We start from the raw sequence: 21319 nt of genomic DNA, 5'->3' as shown, positions 1-21319 counted from the left end.
GCCTCCTGTTTCCAGTGTTCATCCTGACCGTCATTCCTGTGTTGAGATAAACCACCGAGGATGCTCACATCACCCACCCAGAGGATCCCCAGCCTGTCTCTCCTTCTCCCTAATGTCTTTCAAGCTGCTGTGCACTTTTTGGAGTCTAGGAACCTGGCAGCAGGACTGTTCGTGTGGTGGATAGCCCAGCAATCGTGACTCGATTGACCCTTCGATGTGACCTGATTCCCAGTTCTTATTCAGCAGCGCACATTCCACAAAGTCACCTTCCCAGGTACTGTGTGCTTTTCTCCTAATCTGCACACTCTTGCTCAGCCCAACCCTGTTCCCTGCCAATTTGAAGTAGCACGGCTGGCTGTACAGAGCTGTGATACAAGGAAGGTCGTCAGCCTGGGTCCATACGTGCTGGTGTCTATGAGGACAGAGTGGTGGCAGGGACTGCTGAGGAGTTGTGGTCACTCTCCGATGAGGTGGCAGGTACTCTCTGAAGTCACTGGATAGCTGAGCTCAGTGTCCCCGCTGTGGCCCTCCCAGGTGGGCACTGTTGCCTCTCACTGTGGAGGAAGCTGGGTCCCTTCTTTAGACATGTCTGGGGTGGCTGAGATCTAAGGTTCTCTGACCCTGAAGAATAAGTCATCAGACTTTACAAACTGATTATGGCCATCAGCTTCCATGTCTCAGGTCACCTGACTTCATTCTGGCCCCGGACCCTATTCTGAACAGCTCCTGAGAGCACAGATTCTTTTAGGGGAAGAGGAGTGGTACTTTTGCTTTTTTTTTTTTTTTTTAACTGAGGATCGAACCCAGGGCCTTGTGCTTGCAAGGCAAGCGCTCTACCACTGAGCTAAATCCCCAACCCAGTACTTTTGCTTTTAGTCAGTCCCTGATGCCTCACTGCCCAGTAAAGGTCAGTCCACAGGCTGGGCTGCCTACAACTTGCACATTCCAAAGGAAGGTGGCCCTGGGAAGTAGCTCCTGGCAGGTGGGGAGTCAGGGTGGGGGGGGGTGTCATTCTCAGGAGGGGCTGGAGGTCCTGGTCTGCAGAGAGATTAGCGCTGGAAGGGGAGGGGCCCCGGAAGCTCGAGCCCCATCTCTTTCCTGGACTTTGCTCTTTCCCTTTCTTATCTTTACCCCGGCACTGGCAAATCGACTGGAAGTCTAGTGACTTTGCTTAATTCTGTAGGCCTGTCCAGCAAGTAAGTCCCTAAGCCAGGGAGAAGGTTTAGGAGCCTGACAACATCTGAGAATCTTGCCTGTGTGAACACATCCTTGAAGGATTTTACCTCACTTCCTCAGCTGCCTTTTCTTTTTTTTTTTCTTTTTCTTTTTGTTTTTGTTTTTTTTCAGACATGGTTTCTAGACCAGTCTGGTCTCTCGAACTCACAGAGATCTGCCTGCCTCTGCCTCCCGAGCACTGGGATTAAAGGCGTGCGCCACCACCGCCCAGCTGCCTTTTCAAAACAGGACACACACACGGAAATAACAACCACAGCAGGAACACAGGATGAGCCTCAAGCAGCATTTTAAGAGGCTACAGGGAAACACCCCGACGATCAGAAATACTGTCTAGCGCTTTCTGCTCTGACACCATTGGATCCAATTACTTCCACTTCCGATGGATGGAAGTGCCATTCCTACTATATGAACTGAAGGGTCCAAAGGTCTCCTGATTACAAGAGTGGAATTTGGCCTTCCTCTAGAGGCCACCAGAGAGGGCTCTCTGGATGCAAAGCCTTGGAGTCATCACGCCTGACTCTACAAGGAGCAAGGGTGGCTGCCTTCCTCCCCAGAAGGATGGACAATTGTTTCAAAACCAAAGTCAGCCCCAAGATCCTGTTTGCTTTGATTTTGGCTTCTGCTTGTTGAGGTGTTTTGGGGGAGGCTTTTTGCTAACCAACACGTGAAGGAAGGAGGTGTTCCCCGTGGGCAGAATGGAGGTCTCCTCAGGTGGTAGCAACATGTGAATTTGGCTCCATCCAAATGCTCGTTACTCAAAGGGGCTTCTCCTTGAGTTAAAGAAGGGAGAGGGGAGAAGAGAGAAGCAGTTCCAGACTGCTCTGTTTCAGAAGAAACAAAATTTTGAGCAAGCAGCACTGTGAATTTCAAGACGTGGACACTGGATAGCCCAGTGGCAGCCTCAACTTCCTCCACCAGGAAGCTCACACCCAGAAAACTGTGGCCAGTGGCCAGGCTGGCCACCCACAGGCCAGCCTGAAAAGCAGAACTGAGGCAATATTGGGCAGGACCTGGCTTGTCATATCTGAGATGGCCTGTCGCTCACATTGCACAAAGCTCTGCTTACCTCATAGGTTTTCACCATCTTCTTTGTCACCGCAAAGATAGGCTGAATGTTGCTCTCGGCAAGTTTGTGGGCCAGCTGGCCCACCGATGGGTAGTCCTGGAGAAAGGAGACATCTTGTCAGACAAGTCTTCCAGGACACCTTAGGGAAGCAAGCGTCCATGCTGATAAGGCATGGACCTTGCTTGGGGCGGGCCTCACTTGGTGTAGGTTTACACGCATGTGACGAGATTGACAGGAAACCAGCTACTGTGAAATATATGAAGAGAACACTGACAATCATGATGGTTCTCTTGGTCAATGCCAGGTAAAGAAAGCTACTGTGAGATACCACTCTGGGTGCTAAGCCAGTCAGAGTGCAAGCAGCATCCCGAGGAGCTGGTGTGTAAGCACCAAGAAAGTGCCTGGGGTTCCACTAAGGCTAGGTTCTAGGCTCCACCTCTCACTACCACGATGTTATAGGAAATGGGTATGACAGTCAACATTTGGGGGTGGCAAATGGACATGGTCAGGACCTCAGATTCTATCAGCCAACAACTCCAAATCAGTGGTTTTCAGGTGGTCCCTGCAGTATGGGGCTTCAGAACTCCTTCGTGGTTCCTTTGGAAAGGCAATGAGTGTCCAAGGATGGGACCTGGAGCTTTGAGAGGATCATTACGTGGAGCAAGCATGCATAGAAGCAGTGAGATGGATTAGGTGGTTGGGTGGGGCTGTGTCAGGGCCTCTGCCATGGGGACTAGGGCCAGGGATGCCTTGTAGGCAGATGTGGGTGTCAGAAATTTTATGTTATTACCAGGAATCTTATGTTATTCCGGGAACTCCTCTGTGATTTGTTATTGTATTAAGAGGAGTCTGGGTTCTGTTGGGGTGACCTAGGCATGTGACCCTGCTCTCATCCTGTCCTCTTGCCCTTCCTGAGTGGCCTTTAACCAGTCTTAGTACCGGGATGTGCCAAGGCAGGCAGAGAGTACTCACAAACTCATTGCTCCTCTTGTACAAGTTATCTTCCAGGTGGCAGTGGCCATCATTGGGCGTCAGGATGGCACCAAGCTTTCCATCACCAGCAAAGTGGAAGCCATCATCTGTGGCAAACACCAGCAGCCTTGTGACATTGCGCCAGCCAATTTCCTCCTAGGAAGAATACAGCCAGAGGTTACGTTACCTGCCTTGGTTTCCCTACTGGGTGAGAGAGACAGAGAGAGAGAGAGAGAGAGAGAGAGAGAGAGAGAGAGAGAGAGAGAGAGAGAGAGAGAGAGAGAGAGAGAGAGCCCACTCAGTGCCTAAGCCAACAGCTCTCAGCATGCCCTGCAGGAGTGTGAGGTGAGAACTGAAAGAAGAGATATCTTCTTCAGACCTGGAACTAGATTCCAATGACAATTGTGAAGGAGAAAAAGTATGCAGACACCTCCCAACCATTAAAGAGGGGACCAGGGGATGTCCATAGGGGAGCTGAGTGCCTGGAACAATTGAAGGAGCACACACTTGCAGCATCCAGATTTTGTACGATGGTCCAACACACACGTAGAATGTGTGTGCCCACAATGTGAGCCCAACAAAGCTGAGGAACTGAGAGCCAGACTCAGGTGGTGACTGGCTTGCTGCGGTGATGACATTATACACGTAATCCAGAACTGACAGCAGGGATGTGGATGAGGAGACATAACAGCTAAGGACAGTCCTCACACTGAAGACCCGCTGCCGGGCAGACTGGTGCACAAGAGAGCTATGAGGGTTATCAGCTAATGCTGAGACGAATTTTTCAGTTACGTGACCGCTCTTATTTGGCTCTCTGATCTGGGAGGCTGGAAGGGGCCTGGGCCGTGGAGGCTGCTCTTTTAAGACCCAACATGGGGCTGAATAGGGTGAGTCCCTGAACAGTACCACCAATCAGTGCCAAGTGACCCCACAGCACTGGTGGAGCTCCTGAGTTTGAGGAAATTGGGAGATCTGAAGAGGGACAGTGGCCTCACCGGGCATGCAGCAACTTGCATCATGGCATCCAGTCCACCCTCAGGGGCATCCAGGTTTCCAGAAATCAGTTGTTTGCCGACCTCTGTCTGAAACTGGTTGGAGTTGTCGGTTAGCTTGAGCACATGCCGGAAGGCAAATGGGGGCTGGCAGGCCTTCTCCTTGTTGGGACATGGGTTCTTCAGCTTCTCAGGATGTGTGTTGACAAAAGGCAGCACTGTCTTGTCCACGAAGGACCCAAAGCCTGAGGGGTACATGGCGTGAGGCGGGGGACAGGGAGCAGAGGCAGAAAGCAGGACTCCACAAAGGACAATGCACCTCTCAGTAGGGTAAGGGCCGAGCCTCAGTTTCCCAAGTAAGGAAGAAAGCAAGATGATGGTTGTGAGAGCATGTGTGGCTGAGCGTGCTGTACAAGCATGTGTGTAGTCATGTGCAGGTGAGTATATGTGAGATCATGTACAAACATGAGTGTGTGTGACAGAGAATGTATGGGTATTCGGTCATGTACATGTGTGATTATGAGTGTTTGCATGTGAGTACATGTATGTATGTATGGGTGTGGTCTTGTGTATACAGGCATGTAGGCACACATATGTGATGGCATGTACATAAACATGCAAGTGTATTTGTGTATGGGATCCTGGACGTGTGTGAGCATGAGTATATGAGCACACAAAACTATATGAGCTTGTATCCTGTTTTCGAGTATGCACATGGGCATCCTCACACATAGACAATGAGGCAAAGTGCTGTTCAGGCATGAGTAGGGCACCTTGTTCCCTTGTCCTATGAGCTTGGTGAACATGCTGGTGTTGGTCACTGCTGCAACCTTCACCCTGTGACCCTTGTCCTGAGACTTGCCCGGTAGTTTGCTCCCACAACTATATTAATGGTATTTGGTTACTGTAAGATAGATACACTTTTTAGTAATTAGCACTGCAGGGTTGTTGTCTTTTAAACATCAAAATATAAAGAAGAGGGAGAGAAAGGTTGGAGGAGTCTACAGGTCTTAGCAGCCCATGGCCAGGTGTGGCCCATGGTAGCGATGCAGGGCTGACTCCGGCCCCATAAACACTGCACATGTAGCTCCCCAGCCTCTGCTTCTGAGGGGCTGTGTGGATGGAGGTGTGTGGTGGCAGGGAGTTGCCAAGGTTGACGTGCATGAATGCACTGCGGACCTCACCGATGCGGCCGGACTCAGTGATCTCATTGAGGGCCCGCAGCAGGTCACCGCCCAGCTTCTTGACATTGTTGAGGTCGTCCAGCATGGAGTAGGACAGGTCCATGAGGTAGTACAGATCAATGGGATAGCCCTTTGCCCGCCGGAAAGTCACGTTGAACGCAGCTGCCTGCCCTGTCAGAGGAGAGCAGGGGACACTTGAGCCTGGCTGCAGTCTGGCAGCCCTCACCCGGTCCCCAAATTCCTAGTGCCTCCCTGTTTCCCATGACCTGGCAGGACACAGGGCAGGCAGATTTGGATTCAGGTAAGTGGCTCACTCCAAGTACAAGAATACCTGCATGGTGGGGAGTATGTGCCGTGCAAATTCATGGGTTGGAAGCCCAGCCATCCAGACTGTGGTGCTAGAAGTAATGAGTCAGGCCAGAAGGGTGGAACCCAACCAACCCAAGGGATTAACATTTTCACAGAGGGCCCAGAGAATCACCCCTGTCTTCCCACTAGGAGGGACTGACTGTACCTGTCCCAACTTGGGCTTCCTGGCTCAGGTAAGCCAGCATGCCAGAACTGCCCTCCAGTCAGGGGTCAACAGGACCAGGTCAGGGGCAGAGGTCCCAGAGCAGAAGGGCTTGTGTCAGCTCACAGGACATCAAGGGACAAGCTCTGTCCTCTGCTGTCCCCAGGACAAGCTCTCAGATCCACCCCTCTGTCTCCCTCTGCCTCCCTCCACTCACGCTGTCCACCCTTCTCTGTCCTGACAACCTGCCCCTCACACACCAACTAGACCCTGCACTGCTAAGTCTGGGCACAAAGGAAAACCACCTGGGAAGAGTCCCACTGAGGGGCTGTGGAGATGTGATTGGCCCGTGGGCACATCTGTGGGGAATTGTGTTGGACTGCCTACATTGATGTGAGGAGACCCAGCCTGAGAGTGGGTGGCAAAATTCCCCTCATCGGGGCCCTGGTCTGGTTATAAGAGGAAGTGAGCCAAGCACCAAACATTCAGTCACTTCTCTCCGTGCTTGGCTGTGGATGTGATGTGAGCAGCTGCCTCAAGTTCCTGCCGCCTAGACTTTTCCCTGAAATGATGAACGGTAACCTGGACATTGTGAGCTGAAAACAACCCTTTTCCCCACTAAGTTGCTTTGAGTCAGGGTATTTTATCACAGCCACAGAAAGGAAACCAGTATGATCCTCCAGGTTTCTGCTCTGCCCACTCAGCTGCTTGCAGGGTTAGCTGCTGGTTCCCCTTCTAACTGTGGCTACAGCTCCATGGAGCCTGCCCACAGCATGTCTGTTGTCCCATGCATGCTCACCTCACTGCATCTGACCCAGTGGAGCATGGCTGGGGCAAGCCTGGTTTAAAGAGTTATGCATCCTGGGCAACAGGGCTTGCCAGGGTGCTCACGCTGCCAAGAGTGCCTGAGTCTTCTGAGAGTGGAAATGAACGGTGATTTCTAAACTGTTCGCTTCCCCTTTTCAGAAAGGCACAGAATGCACTGCTAAGAGAGTCCAGACAGCCAGTGCAGACAGTGGGGTTGACAGAATCCACCCAGGGCAGAGCTCAGACTTCGAAATAACTTTTTTTCTTTTTTGGTGGAGCTGAGGATCGAACCCAGGGCCTTGTGCTTGCTAGGCAAGCACTCTACGACTGAGTTAAATCCCCAACCCTTCGAAATAACTTTTTAAAAAATTACAGTTATCTGTTTGTTTGGTTTTTTTCCCCCAAGATAAGTTTACTCCGTGCAGTGTTGGTACCTGTCCTGGATCTCGCACTGTAGACCAGGCTGGCCTCGAATTCACAGAAATCCACCTGGCTCTGCCTCCTGGGCACTGGGACTAAAGGCGTGCTCCACCGCCACCCATACAGTTATGTGTTTGTTTATGGGATGGTGGCTTGTACACACCACATCATGTCAGATAATGACTTGTACCCGCTGGTTTTCTCTTTTCACCCTTTGGATCCTATAGGAAGTTGAACTCAGGTCACCAGGCTCGGTGGCAACACTTTCACCCACTGAGCCCTTTCACTGGTCCCGGAGCTCAGACTTGGATGGTGAGAAGTTCATCACCCGGCCCACTTCACTATCCAACCCAGAGACACACACCCTCGGTTAGCCCTGATCGGCAGCCCAGGCTGAGTTCCTAGATGCACCGTGTACCCGGCCCATTCCAGTCGAGTCCAAACCCACCTGGTCGCAAGTAAAGCGTCACCTTCTGTGGGAATAGCTGCTTCTGTTCCCCTGGCTGGTCATACTGGGCTTCAGCAAGGCTACTGGGTTCCATGATGTCATCGGCCGGACAACCCTTCAGCAGCAGTTGTGCCCGCGTGTCACAGCGCAAGGAGTCAGGCTCCCCTCGCCCAGTGAAGTTCTAGAGGAGGGGTCAGGCAGGAGGCACAGTGCTGAGACAGTGGGATCCAGCCCCGTTTCCTCCTTACCTGCCTTTGAAACTTCAGTTAGATACCCCTGTGGGCTGGGGACAGTCATCTAGGGAAAACCAGACTCGCAGACAGCCTAGGTCTCCCTGACAGCTCCAAGTCTCCCTGAGAGCTCCGGGTCACCAGAAGCATAGACTATTGACTTTTCTCTATCGTTTGGGCACTAACTCCATCAGCAAAGACGTGGGGTTCTCTACCCTAGTCCAAAATGCTGATCAGCAGCCCCAAGCTCAAATGCTGGCCAGAACCCTCCAGCCCTTCCTCAGCAGGACCTTTGCCCAGGGAGCTGCTGTCTCCCAAGGGAATGCAGGTGGTCTCTTTGAACCAATGGGACAGCCCTTGCTGAGACTCAGGGCAGAGCTCAGGGTCAAGTTTCTCCCAGTTCATAGGGAAATGGGTTGGTGAGGGGAGTGGAGAGCCTGGGGCCACTTCATCTTGACCAATGTGTCCCTTAAAAGCCCCCTGGATTTGACATGGAGGTATTTGGTTGTTCTTAGTCCTGAACTGGAGCCTGTTGCATCCAAAGTAGGTCTGGCTCAGCTGCAAAGTACCAAAACGTGCAGGGACTGTCTGTTTACCCACAGACAGTAAAGTCAGAAGACCAGCTCAGAAGTGCAGTAGACACCACCTCCCGAGGGCCTCTGCTCTGTCTTTCTTTCAGAGCCACATCTTAAGTCCTCAAGAAACACAGACCATCAGCAGGACTAGAGAGAAGAGAAGCCAATGTGTAATCCACATAGGATAAGTGGCCCGACCATTCATTTCAGATGAGTAAAATGGCCCAAGAGGAAGAGAGGAAAGCCAGTCCATCCGAGAACGGCTTGTCCAGGGCTGCCACCCCAGCCCTCAGTCACAGGATAGTGGCTATAACACCAGGCCTCTCTGTTCTGGAGCTTTGCCTATGACATGATTGCTGGAGACAGAAGCCTTATGGGATGGAGAAAGTGAGGAAAGCTGCAGGGAATGCTGGGAGCCACTTCTCATGAAGGCCCAGGAGTCTTCTCTAACTCTAACTCTTGGGCCAGGAGAGGGGAGGCCAGAGTAAAGTTAGCACAGCTGCTCAGGCCAGAGTATGAAAGTTCTCAGAACAAGACAAAAATGACAAAAAGGAAAAAGTCATATGAATGACACCCAGAGACGCTTAGAGGGGCCCAGTGGCCTGACGCGGACAAGTTGAACATCAAATTGGGAAAACAATAGTCATAAATTATGAACAGAATAAAGACCTGCAGATCCATCAGTGGATTGGGGCTGGGGAAAGTGGAAGAGAGAACCATTTTACACCCACTACAGTGGTAACAGAGCTTGCCTGAGTCTCCAGTGGACAGACTGCAAGGTCACAGACTTAGTTTAGTGGGGACAGAATCCTAGCAACCTGATAGCACCTCCCAGATGAGCCTGTCACTCACTGTGAGGAGACACAGGAAGTGAGGAGGAACCTGGCAGGTGCCACCTCAGCAAACATCATTAGTGCAGGGACCAAGGCCATTGTGAGGGCACCACATGTGCCTCATGCAGGGCACAAAGGATGAATCACTGTCTGGTGTCCCCCGGTGTACACTGGAGTTGAATCAGAGGACATGCTTGGCTGGAGGTGCCAAGGGACATTCTACACTGGTGGTTCCACTCATCCTAAAATAACAAGGATGTGAAGATGGAGAAAGCTGGGAACGTTCTGCATATAAGGGAAGTAAAATGACATCCTGTGTGTCCTCAGATTACAACAGCGAGGAAAAAATATGAAAATTTGGCAAGATTTGCCTACGGTCTGCCGGTCTGCCCGTTGGGTTGATAGTAAATCTCCTGAGTTTGACAACAGAATCAAATATGGACGTGCACACATGATGGTTAGTGTTGATTATCAACCGGACAGGATCTGGAATCTTCCCACAGGCAAGGCTCCAGGCACACTGTGAGGGGCTGTGTTGACTAGGCTCTTTGAAGTGGGAAGACCTGCCCAGTGTGGGTGGCACTATTCCGTGGGTTTGGGTCCTGGACCCAAAGAAATGAGGAAGGAAGTTGAACATGGACATTCATCACTCTGCTTCCTGACTGGATATGATGTGACTAGCTCCCTCCCCCCCCCCCCCCCCCCCCCCCCCCCGACACACACACCCACCGCCATGACTTCCCCACCATGACAGACTGTAATCTCTACCTGTGAGCTAAAACAAAGCCTTCCTTTCTTAAGTGGCTTTTGTCAGGGTGGTTTTTTTTTTTACGGCAGAAGAGTAACTAAGACGGTCAATTTTTATAAAAACACTCAGTGGTTTGGATACCCGAGTCACCTCATTCTTAAAGACCTATGAAGGAAGAAGGGGCTGCCGCTGTAGCTTTCCCCAGAAAGGATCAGGTGACTGAGGGACCCCAGGAGAAGGGTATGATAAAGGTTTAGTCCCATGGGAGGAGCCCCCATAGGACGGGGCCAGCTGTACTGAGGGACTGTCATTCAGGATGAGAAGTGTCCGCCATGCCTAACTGTGGGCCTTCACCTCCTTCTGCTCTTGATTCATATTGTGAAGTTAGACTGTCCCTCCTTATGTACCTGGTGGGGGTCAACTTGGGTTACCATGGTACATTCATCTCCCTTCTAGAAGCTTCTCTACTGAGCCATTCCTGCTATGTCCTAAGGAGATCATCCTAGTGTCTTTGGCTTCAGAGACGTAGAGATCCCGACCCAGGAAGATGGAAAAGGCAGCTTAGACTCTGTCAGGTGACCCACGCAGCTCTTACCAGCTTCTGGCACCACGCGCAGCCAGGCCCCGACTGGATACAGTCCCGACAATTGTTGACTTTGTACTTGGTGCACTCCTGGGACATGGCTGGGGAGACAGACAGGCTGGATGAGGGCCCTGCACCCAGGCTGGCTGCCCTCAAGAGTAAGTGGGGGTGGGCAAAGGTAGACGAGGCTCTGGGGAGGGGGCAGGCTACAGCCTTATGTGGTCTGCGAAGGGCCCTGAGTCACCCCAATGGGATTCAGAGCAGCACTCTGGAGGACCCAAACCATCCATGCCTGAGATTTACTCCTAGAGGGTAGTCCTTCTTCAGCCACTTGGAAATTTATGCCCAAGGCGACATGAAGTGGGCCTGCTGTGTGGGAATGTCATGTGTAGGGACAACTCCACAGAACTCACCCAATCCCAGGAAGAGCAGCCCGGCTAGAGCAAGCAGCAGTGAGTGTGGGCCCAGCATGTCCTGTGGAGAGAAAGGATAGGTGACTTCAGGCTGATCACCCGAGGACTTCCTTCTTACTGGTCTCCTGTTCTGCTGCCTCAGGGTATGAGAACCAGGCAGGGTCAGTACAGCTATCACTCAAAGTCCACAGGGGAAGAGACCACTCAGCTACCACTGGGAAGGATGTGGGGGCCTGAATATTGGCTCAGGTGGCCAGGTACCTAGAAGAGCAGCCAGCCAGCCAGCCTCTGTGGGGACACCACAGTCATGCATACACATGTGTGTGCACATATGTACCTGCACACGTATACACACACACACACACACACACACACACACACACACACACACCACGGGGGAGGGAGGGAGGAGGAGGAGAAGAAGAGAGAGATGCATGCCACACAGGCAGCCCCATCCCCACCCACAAGTGCAGTGGCTCATACAGCCCAGGGCAGGGCTGTAACATCTGTGTACTCCAAGTGAGCTTGGACCACAGACCTAGTTGGCCCAGACAGCAAAACTGGGCCCAGGTAGAGCCATGGACATGGAGTACTTGTGGGGCAGGACTGAACTGGCTCACAGGGAGAGACTGCCTGTCTCTGGTTGTCTCAGACACTCCTTGGAGCCTTGATTCTATTCTTGGCCTGGAGGAGCCAGAGCTGGGGACCCTATTGGAATCTCTGTCCCAGGCAGGTGAGAATAGGTTTCACAGAGCTCATCCACAGCCTGGACTACCCTACTGCTGGCCACCTGCTGCCATGTTTCCAGAACCACAGCACGCTGTCCTGCTTATAATCAATGGCACTAATGGCCTTGAAATACTAGAGGGCTAGCTGGGGACTTGGCATCCTGAGAGCCTGGGATATGACTTCCTTCCTTACAGCTGGGCACTGGCAGGACTGTCATTATCCTAGAACCTAACTGCCACCCTCATTCCCCTAGAAGTACCCAGAGAGGTCAGGACTCAGCCTGTGGGACCTATGGTGTTCTGAGTACAGTGGCCCCTGGGTCTGACTTCCTAAGACATGAGAATCTGTGGCAGGCAATCTGGAAGAGATGCATGCACCAGGACTCAGGCTGTCAGAAACAAAAATCAACATGTCTCCCTAAGCCATGACCAGCTCCTCTACGGGGCAAGGCTAAAGCCACTGAGGTGTCGCAGTGAGGGTGGGGGCAGAGTTGCCAGGTCAGTGCTTTGAAGAAGGCTCTTAGTGTCTTGTATGGCCTCAGAGTACTGGGTACACCAGCTTGTGGACCTTGATATCACCATTGCTCCCTGAAGCCCGGCATCCATGCTGAGATCTGTGGTAGTTATGAAACCCTCTCGGGCCACCCCATTTGGGGGGCCCTGTGGGTACAGGCCCCATGTGGCCCCATTTCTGACCCTTCTAAAAGTGACCTGTGATCTCAGAAAGATTATCTTCAGGGCCCAGAGTTGTTCAATGAAGCCCGCTCCTCCCCACTCAAGGAAAGCAAGACTTTCGCCCTGGCTTTCTGAGTTTAGCAGACTATGTAGCAAGGCAGGGAAGGGACTCCAAGCTACATGGGATCCATCCCAGCTCTGAATGTTTCTGTATCTCCCGGTCCCGGGGCACCCAGCTCAAGCCAAGGCATCTGTATCTGTTCTTGCTTTTGCACCCTCAACCCTGAGTTCCCTGAACATTGCTAGGGGCGACACATATGTGTCTACCAACTCTCTTAGCTAACCTGGGGCCTGGCAAGTGTCCCTGGGATCTGCATACTGCAATTGAGTCAGCCTTGGGAAAGTCCCCTTTCTGAGGCCATGGCTGCTATGGGTGGAGAGTGGGGAGAGTCCTTCCAGGGTATAGGCATGATGCTTTGGGGAGAGGCCCCCACAGATATCACCCCCAGACAGCCACGGCAGTCTGTATTCAAACTTAGTTCTCCAAATGGGGGAAACGGAAGCTCAAAGCAGGAGCAGGATACAGGGCTGAGTGTCTCATTATACCTATGTGTATGCATGTGCACACACACACACACACACACACACACACACACATACATACACACACGCACACACACTAAGTTGTTATAACTATAACTTGGTTATAGGACCAACCCACAGACCACACTGCCCTGCCCTGACCTTGGACACAGGAAGTGGGTGGTAGCCAGGGCAGCCACCTCTTGCTCTTTGTTCCAGATGCAGAACTGAGAGCTGTTGAGAGGAGCCATCTCCACCTGAGTCCCTGATGCCCCACAGAGAACTCCAGACAGCCACAGTGGTGTGAGCTTGGAAGGTAGCTGGACGTAGGCCAAGCTCTGAAAGGTGAACAGAGCCTGGGACTGGGCTCCTGCCTGCCTCTGTGTGGGTATCAGCACAGGGTATAAGCTAGCCCTGCCTGGCTAGCTCACTGGTCCTTAATGAGAGCAGCACCTTAGAAACCTGAAAGAGCAAAGCCTGTCTAGTTCTTTCTGCCTCAGTTTCCTTTGTAGAACTGGGGCAGATCGTGGGTGTTGAGGGCTAGGCCTGTCCAAGGCTTTTCCTGAGGCCCTGATGTACGGAGAAGAAACACAGCTCCCTGTTAAAACCTAGACTATGTGTAGCAAGGCTGGTAATGGTCTGGGGCCAGGGCCTGGAGGAAGCTGTGGCTTCATCCTAAGAATTCAACTGTCCCACCTCCTAAGGGGCTGTGGTTATTATCCCCAAGGCCATCTGTGTGCTCAGTCTCCGACATCCTGGAAATAGTCCATGTTCCCCTTGCTTGATTCGCTTCTCATGTCTTAGTCCTATTATATGATAGTTTGTTTTATTGGCTGCACCGTCCCTCTTCTCCCCTAAAAACTGGATATAAGATACTGTACTTCTTAATATACTTACTTGACATAAGTCATCAGCTTGTGCAAGACCTCCTGACCCCAGCTTCCCTCCTTTGTTATCTTCTCATCCCCTAGGCCTCCCTTCCCAGGACCCGGTCCCCGAAGAACAATCAGCTGGCACAGGTCATGGGGGGCCTGCCCTTGGAAAGACAGGTGTGAGCGTTGATTCTCAGTGTGTGATACTTTTAGTGCCTAGCACGGCTGGTCCCTCCACTCAATCTGGCAGCCAGCAAATGGGGAGGCCCCGGTCACTGTAGCTGCCAGCCCCCTGGCACTGTACCACCAGTCCAGGCAGGACAAGAGTAAAAAGAGCCTGGATGTGGAAGACCTCCCCATGGTTAGCTAAGAGCTCTGGGGAGGCCTCTTCCAGCAACTGACCTTCACTGGAGCGCCTTAGATCTTCGGGCAGGTACCCTCACCAAGTCATGAGGAGCAACCTTATGCAGAGGCCTCCTGAGAAAGCCCTACCCCACTTAGCTGTTAGAACTCTGCATCAGAGCCACCCTCAATCTCCACCCTCTGCTAGGCAAGTGCTAGCCCAGCCCAGGAAGTGGTGAGGAAGGGCAGGCATTGGGGACGATGGGATCACAGGAAGAAGTGAATAAAGCGCTTGCTTCGTGGTGTTTGCACCTGGGGCCTGGGATAGGAATGTATCCTCATGAAGAATGAAATGTAGAAAAGAGGAAACAAGAAGCAAAAGACCATTTGGGCAGGGTGTGGGGACCTGTAACTATAATCCTAGCACTTGGAAGGAGAAGGCGAGAGGACCAGGAGTTCAAAGTCATCCTCAGGCGTTCAAAGTCATCCTCAGCTATATAGTGAGTTTAAAGACAACTGAAGGTGCATGAAACTCTGTCCAAAAAAAAAAAGTGGAAGGTGAGGTAAGAGAGCCAGCAGGGGTGAGGCGGGGGTGAGTCTTACAAGAGGCTAGTGGTGGGTGGCTTCCTGTCCTGAGTCAGAGCACATGAGGCCCCTGACTGAGAGCAATGCGGGGAATCTAGCAGCTGAAGACTGGCAGGGTAGTTTGGAGGGAGAGTAGATGGAGTCCCAGGACTGCCCTTGTCTGAACAAAACAAAAATAAAGGCGTGTGATGATCAGAGATGATCCCAACCCAGCCTTGAACTTCGTCGTCAAAGCCCAGTGTCAAGATGGAGTCACTTCTGCCTTTACGTGCTCCCAAGAGAACCAGGGGCAGATGGACTCAGGGTACTGACAGAGGGTTCTGGGATCCTGGGTTCTGGGGTCCCGGGCAGAAGACAAGGGACCAGTAGAAACAGAGGGAGCGGCTGGCTTGAGGACAGTGGTCTAGGATGCAGAGCTCTGGGCAAACACAGGGAACAAGGGGTGTTCTCGCTCTCTTTTTTTTCCTGTGATAAAACACTTTGACCACAGGCAAGTTAGGGGAGGAAAGGGTTTCTCTCAGCTTGTAGGTCACAGTCGCCAATGAGGGAAGTCAGGGCAGGAACTCAAGCAGGAACTTGAAGCAGAAATGATTGGAGGAACCATTTGTTTAGTGGCTCACCCTCCCACAGGTTTCCACAGAGAATGGTGCTGCCCACGGTGGTCTGGGCCCTCCTACATCAATTAATCGTCAAGACATTTCCCCACAAACATACCCACAGGACAATCTGATCCAGGAAGTTTCTTAACTGACTTAATGCTGTGTAAAAGTGACAAAGGGGCTAATTAGGACAAAGGGCCACAGGAACAGATGGAGTAGCTGGGTTCCAGAATACTGCATCCAGGGTCCTAGAGCTCCAGGCAGCTTTGGAACCAAAGGCCAAAGGGTCAGAGGGAGCATTGATTGTGGAGGAGACTGATCCTACAGACTCTCAAAAAAACCCCAGAACCTGCAAAGGAAATTTCGTAAGTGACTGAGAGACATGGTCACATGATGTTTACTACTGATGGAGTCTAGAGCTACCGAGAGCTGCAGTGACTGGCCAACTACAATTAAATCAAACTCACTTCTAAAGCTATTTAAGAACACTACAATAAGCTGGGCATAGTGGAACAAGCTTTGAATTCCAGGATTTAGGGGGCAGAAGTAGGTGGATCTCTGCAAGTTCCAGACCACCCTGTTCTACATACTGAGTTCCAGGACAGCCAGAGCTACATAGTGAGACCCTATCTCAAATAATAAATAAATAAATAAATAAATACATACATACATACATACATACATACATACATACATACATACATACATACATACATGAATGAATAAATGAATAAATAATCTGAATGAATGAATAATTAAATAACACTTCAATAAAAGTTCGCAAGTCAGCGGGAAACTCCGAGCATCCTTCCAGGCATGTTAGTACAGGAGAGGCCTCCTGCTGTAAAGTTTCCTAACAGAATCTGAGAAGTTAATGGTAAAAGGTGAGCATCTTCGAGGAGCATGGACCACGAACAGGTCATGAACAGGCAGAACACAGACACCGAGGGGCCTGGGATACCCATCAAAACATGGGCATTCCTGGAGTCCATTTCCAATGGAAGATGGCTTTACCATTTTAACACTCATGTCTCCCGTCCCGTGGAATCTGATGCAGCAGCAGCATGGTTTGGACAGCTGCTGGGCAACTCATTCTCATAGCGAAAGTGAACAGATGGGAAAAAGGGAAAGCCATGGACTGAAATGTCCTGTGGGTAGCATCACATTCCTCCATGTGCTGTCTACATTTTCCAACTTTGTATAGTAATTGTGCACAGTGACATCCTAAAAGCTCTGGCAGACGCACCATATGAAATTGCTTCTCAAGATCCCAAAAGCTAGGGGGCTGGAGAGATGGCTCAGCGGTTAAGAGCACTGGCTGTTCTTCCAGAGGACCCAGGTTCAATTCCCAGCTCCCACATGGCGGCTAACAACTGTCTGTAACTCCAGTTCCCTGGGATCTGACATCTTCACACCAATGCACATTAAATAAAGTTAAATAAATTATTTAAAAGAAAAAAAAAATCCCAAAACTATCGGTGTTTCTGTCCCTCCTGGAAACCTTCCCGGGGAGGGGGTGGGGAGTTCTATCGTGACAGTGGGAAGAACGGAAACAGTGACCTCACACTGGTGTGGGAACCTGCTCATCAATCCTTCCTTTTCCATTACCCCACTGGTTCATTTACTCAGTCACTCATCCGGCAAGTACGATTTGCTGTTCTCCTCTGGAACATGAACTGGGGCATCTGGGCTGTTCTTGGACATTCTTGGACTTCGTCTTTCCTGTATCTTACAGTACCTGCCCGGCCCCACAACCTCCACCTAGTGTCTGAATGTTCCAGAGCTCCCACCACTCCAAACGGCATCACAGGACACAGTTGATGGCTTTCCCTGGGGTTGAGCCTGAGCATCCTTAGACCCTGAAGGTCAGAGAGATCCCTGCCCACTGCTCAGACAAGAGGTCTCTGTTTCCAGAAGCTTCCAGAGTAGCAGCATTGGGGGCCTCGAAGTCCCTGCGTTTCTCACTGGCCAGATTTGAGCATCACAGAGACCTGGCATGCCCATGTCCACACCTCTTGCCCACAGGCCATGACCTGTTGTAATGAATCATTGGTAGGGCCAGCTCCTGGAAGTGGACAGTTGTTCTCTAGAAACAGTAATGGATATCACACTACTCACAGTATCCCCACTGGCAGGTGGGTTAGCCTTTGTCTCTGTTAGCCTATGCCTGACCTCAGTCTGTGGGTTTGCTCTGAGAGTCTCATACACCTAGGGCACATAGCCAGGTACAGCTGCAGGTGGAGAGCACATCAGCCCCACCCTAGAGCATCCTAGACATAGGCCTAACTTCACAGGGCTACAGACAGGCCACTCCATTTCCTCCCTTCTTGATGAAAGCAAAGGATCCTGCAAGGGTGACCTTCAAGTGTCTATGTGGCTGAGCTACACTGATTCCAGCACGGGGCTGGTTTGCTGGGGAGGCATTTTTCTGAGATTAACCTCTATGTCAACAGACTCAACAAAGTAGATTTTCCTCCACAGGGCAGTAGGCCTCATCCTTTCAGCTGAAGGGCCTGCCTTGTGTTGGTTCATTTCTGTGGAGAACCCTGAGTCCTCTAGACCCTGAATAATTAAAGCCCAGCTTTCAGGGAGCTCCTGGGGTGATGCTGTAAAACAGCATTGTGGCTAGGCAGTGGTGGTGCACACTTTTAATCCCAGCACTTAGAAGAAGGCAGAGGCAGGTGGATCTCTGTGAGTTCGAGGCCAGCCTGGTTTACAAAGCAAGTTCCAGGACAGCCAGGATTATTACACAGAGAAATCCTGTCACAGGAAACAAAATAAAACAAACAAACAGAAAACGGCGTTGTGAGGCTGAGCTGTGGCTTCCGGCTTGGCTGGATCCTGAGGCAGCCAAAGTGCTTCTGTAACTTTCTCTTCCCCATCATCACCAAGTGGTGGTGGGTCCCAACCCACACAGACTATCCCAGGACTGGCTGCCCATGGATGTCGGCATTCATAGTGATCCAGGGGAGATCCAGCAGAAGACCTCTTGGCTCCTTACTCCAGCCAGTCCTGGCTACCTTGATCCCACGAGTGTAAGGAGCCCAGATGCTGTTTTCCAGGAAGAGGGAGGCTGCCAGTGCACACACCCAGCATGATCCAGGATCTGATCTAACCTCTGCACATCACCTCTTAGGGGCCAACTCTTTACCCAAGAACCACTTGCTGAATGATGATGGGGGACCTGACCCCAGCTTTATGTAAGGACTCTGGCTGTGCCACCAGCCTGCTCTGCTCTAGGGGAAGGTCCTGAAGAAAGGACTGGAAGGCTTTGCCTGCTTGGAGCTCAGAGTGACTTTGCCTTCATCTGTCATTTGCCAAGGCTTCAGGCAAATTATGTCAGACCAGCTATGTGCAAGATCCACATGCAGAGGCAAGGCCTGAACTCCAGCCAGCAGAGATACCTGCTTTATAGAGACAGCAGGGCTCAGCAGCCATCCAGCCACTTGGCACACCTGGGCCATCTGTCTCAGCTTGGCTGCTGGCTCTCCATGTTGAAGTGTCACAGAGAGCCCTCCACAGGGCCTGGGATTCACTCAGGCACATGGGATCTGGGAACTAGCTCTCCCATTTGAGGTCCTGTTTATGCAAAAGAGAGTGGAGACTGGACACAGCCAGCACTGGGCTGCCTGCCTGAGGGCATCTCCTGAACATCACCCAAGGGTGCCCAGCATCCAGGCAGAGAGCATCCTGAACTGGATTTTCTCAGAGGCTTGAGCTGTAATCTCTGGGTGACTGAGTACCCTCCGGGAGCCTTGGCTGACACAGCTTCAGGCATGCCTGATTCTCATGGCCTAAGGGGGAGGGGTGTGAAGGTAGGGGCCGACCCAGGACCTGCTCCTCCCCACAGAGCCACCCCACCCACACAATTAGCTCCTCCTTAAAGCCCTGCCACCTGCAGAGAGCCACCTGTGCCTGAGTGACAAAGTTGGAGCTATGGGGGTGGGGGAGCCCCAGTTGTCTCCACCACTCCATCCTCAGGGGAGTGAATCTTGAGTCATTGTTGAATTCAGACAGTTGGAGTTTGCAGAGCTGGGCAGCCAATTCTCTCATCTCACAGAGTCCAGCAGCCTACTCAGCCCACACTCTTTCTACACTGAGAGCTTAATGATTCCTCCCAAGCCCTACATGGAAGCTAGCCCCTATGCAGAACTCCCTGCAAAGGATGACTGTATGGCTCCTCCACCCCCACAATCCCAGAGTGACTACAATTCACCCCAGCGAAATGCAAGCCTTTGGCAAGACTGTACCCACATATTTCAACACAGAAAAACAGAACTATTGGAGAAGGGTGGAGATAGGAAATTGGGGCCTTTCCAGCTCCATCTAAACCTTATTTTACTGTTCATGTTACTCCTGCTTTGGAGAGGCCCCTGGGCCTGACTCATGCTTACAGCAGATATCAATAATCATTTAACTGCTCATTCACTACTGGATATAGAAAGGGTGTCTGCTGCCTGAGATCTAACTTCATGGAATCCACCTCACAGAGCCAGCCAGGCCCTCAGCAGCTATAACAGCTCCCTCTGCCAACTCCCCTCCATACCCCCACCCCCACCCCATCTCCCAGAGGCCAGTCTCATAGGGCTGGGCCCCACAGGCATCCATCCTGCTCCTGTCTGGGGTGTGGCTCTGTGGTCCCTAGCCCCAGGCCTGGTCACTACTGTGTGTGGGATTGTTGGGCAGAGGACTTCCTCATTGGTTAGTATGCTGTGGGCTAGGCTGGGCATGTATAGCCCAGGTCCCAGAGACTGGCAGGGCAGCCTGAGAAGTCCTTTCCTAAAACACAAAGATCTCAAGTCCCTCCATTGTAAGGCAGATGGTGACAGCAGACATCTTAGCAGCTTTCTCCTGCTTGTCGCCTTCAATCTGACAATCCACCTCCACGACCACAGGCATCTACTTCCATCTCTGGTGGGTGGGTGGGTGGGTGACAGCACATGTCCCCTTACTCCCCACAGCTTGCATTGCTCCTGTCACTGCTGTTCTTCCTTGGCCCCAGGCATCTAGGCACCATCACAGAGAGAGGATCAACACCGTCCTCTGCCTGCTGACCCACACCCAGTTACAGAAGTTCCCAGGACTTCTGTGACTCCGCCCAAGGGTGGCACCACACCTCCCTTCAATGGACATCAGTCAGGAGGGTCTGGATACCCAGACGCCACACGTAAAAGGTCTCAAGACCCTTTCCTGCTAGATAGCCCAAGCGAGGGACCCAGAAGGGTTCGAAGGCTGGAGAAACAAACAGAAATTCCACGGCAAGAGCCCAGCTCTGAGGGGTTTCCTGTAAAAGCTACCTGAACACAGGGGCCCTGCACTCACCCCTCTTGGTTCCCAGAGGCCTCCACTCAGAGAATCCGGCTGACTGGCGATGTCTTTGCCTGCTCCTTGCCAGCTGGCTCCGTGCTGGTGTCTAGAGAACACAGCCACTGAGGCCCCAGCCTGACGCTTCCTGTTGTATGTCAGCACCAAGGAGGAAGTAGAGCGACACACGGCTCCTTGGCCCACATGTGGGTTTCACCCCAGCGCCTTTGCATGTGGGGTGTTAGAGAAGAGACACTGAGAGAGGGTGGGACCTGCAGGTGATGACAAGTGTTTGCAACAAGAGAGGAGGGGCTACTGTTGGAGGCAGCAGTCATTGAGGGCATTGAGGGGCTCTCTAGCATGTCATGAAGAGGTAGGGGTTCAGGGTCCAGCGAGCAGAGGCTGATTGCATGGGTTCTCATTCTGAGAGAGGGACCCAGCCACAAGGGAACAGGCGGTACGTCCCTGAAGGAAGCAGATGAGCAGGAGGAAGGAGGCTGGGGAAAGGTTCCTGGACAGAAAAATGGGGCACAGAGGGATGTGTAGAGACTCAATCACAAAGTTCAGGGTGGGCAAAACCCCACATGACAACTTGCAAGACTAGAGGGGGCAGA

The 21319-nt window shown here is 51.9% G+C and overlaps 1 protein-coding gene across 1 annotated transcript in view; it reads right to left on the bottom strand.

The window, feature by feature from the left end:
• Nucleotides 1–20884, bottom strand: part of Itgb2 (integrin subunit beta 2) — a 31023-nt gene extending 10139 nt beyond the window's left edge. Inside the window, exons 1-8 of the mRNA XM_036167823.1 lie at nucleotides 20724–20884; nucleotides 11019–11079; nucleotides 10618–10706; nucleotides 7637–7817; nucleotides 5451–5621; nucleotides 4270–4511; nucleotides 3275–3430; nucleotides 2303–2398 (exon numbers count right to left, since the gene is read on the bottom strand). Coding sequence (XP_036023716.1) covers nucleotides 2303–2398; nucleotides 3275–3430; nucleotides 4270–4511; nucleotides 5451–5621; nucleotides 7637–7817; nucleotides 10618–10706; nucleotides 11019–11076 — 993 coding nt within the window. The 5' untranslated portion in view covers nucleotides 11077–11079; nucleotides 20724–20884. The remainder of the gene's footprint in view (nucleotides 1–2302; nucleotides 2399–3274; nucleotides 3431–4269; nucleotides 4512–5450; nucleotides 5622–7636; nucleotides 7818–10617; nucleotides 10707–11018; nucleotides 11080–20723) is intronic.
• Nucleotides 20885–21319: the final 435 nt, after the last annotated feature.

Source organism: Onychomys torridus, chromosome 18, assembly GCF_903995425.1.
Source record: "Onychomys torridus chromosome 18, mOncTor1.1, whole genome shotgun sequence".
Classification (NCBI taxonomy): domain Eukaryota; kingdom Metazoa; phylum Chordata; class Mammalia; order Rodentia; family Cricetidae; genus Onychomys; species Onychomys torridus.
The sequence above is the reverse complement of the archived record's forward strand: the minus strand, read 5'-3'. Positions and strand labels throughout refer to the sequence as shown.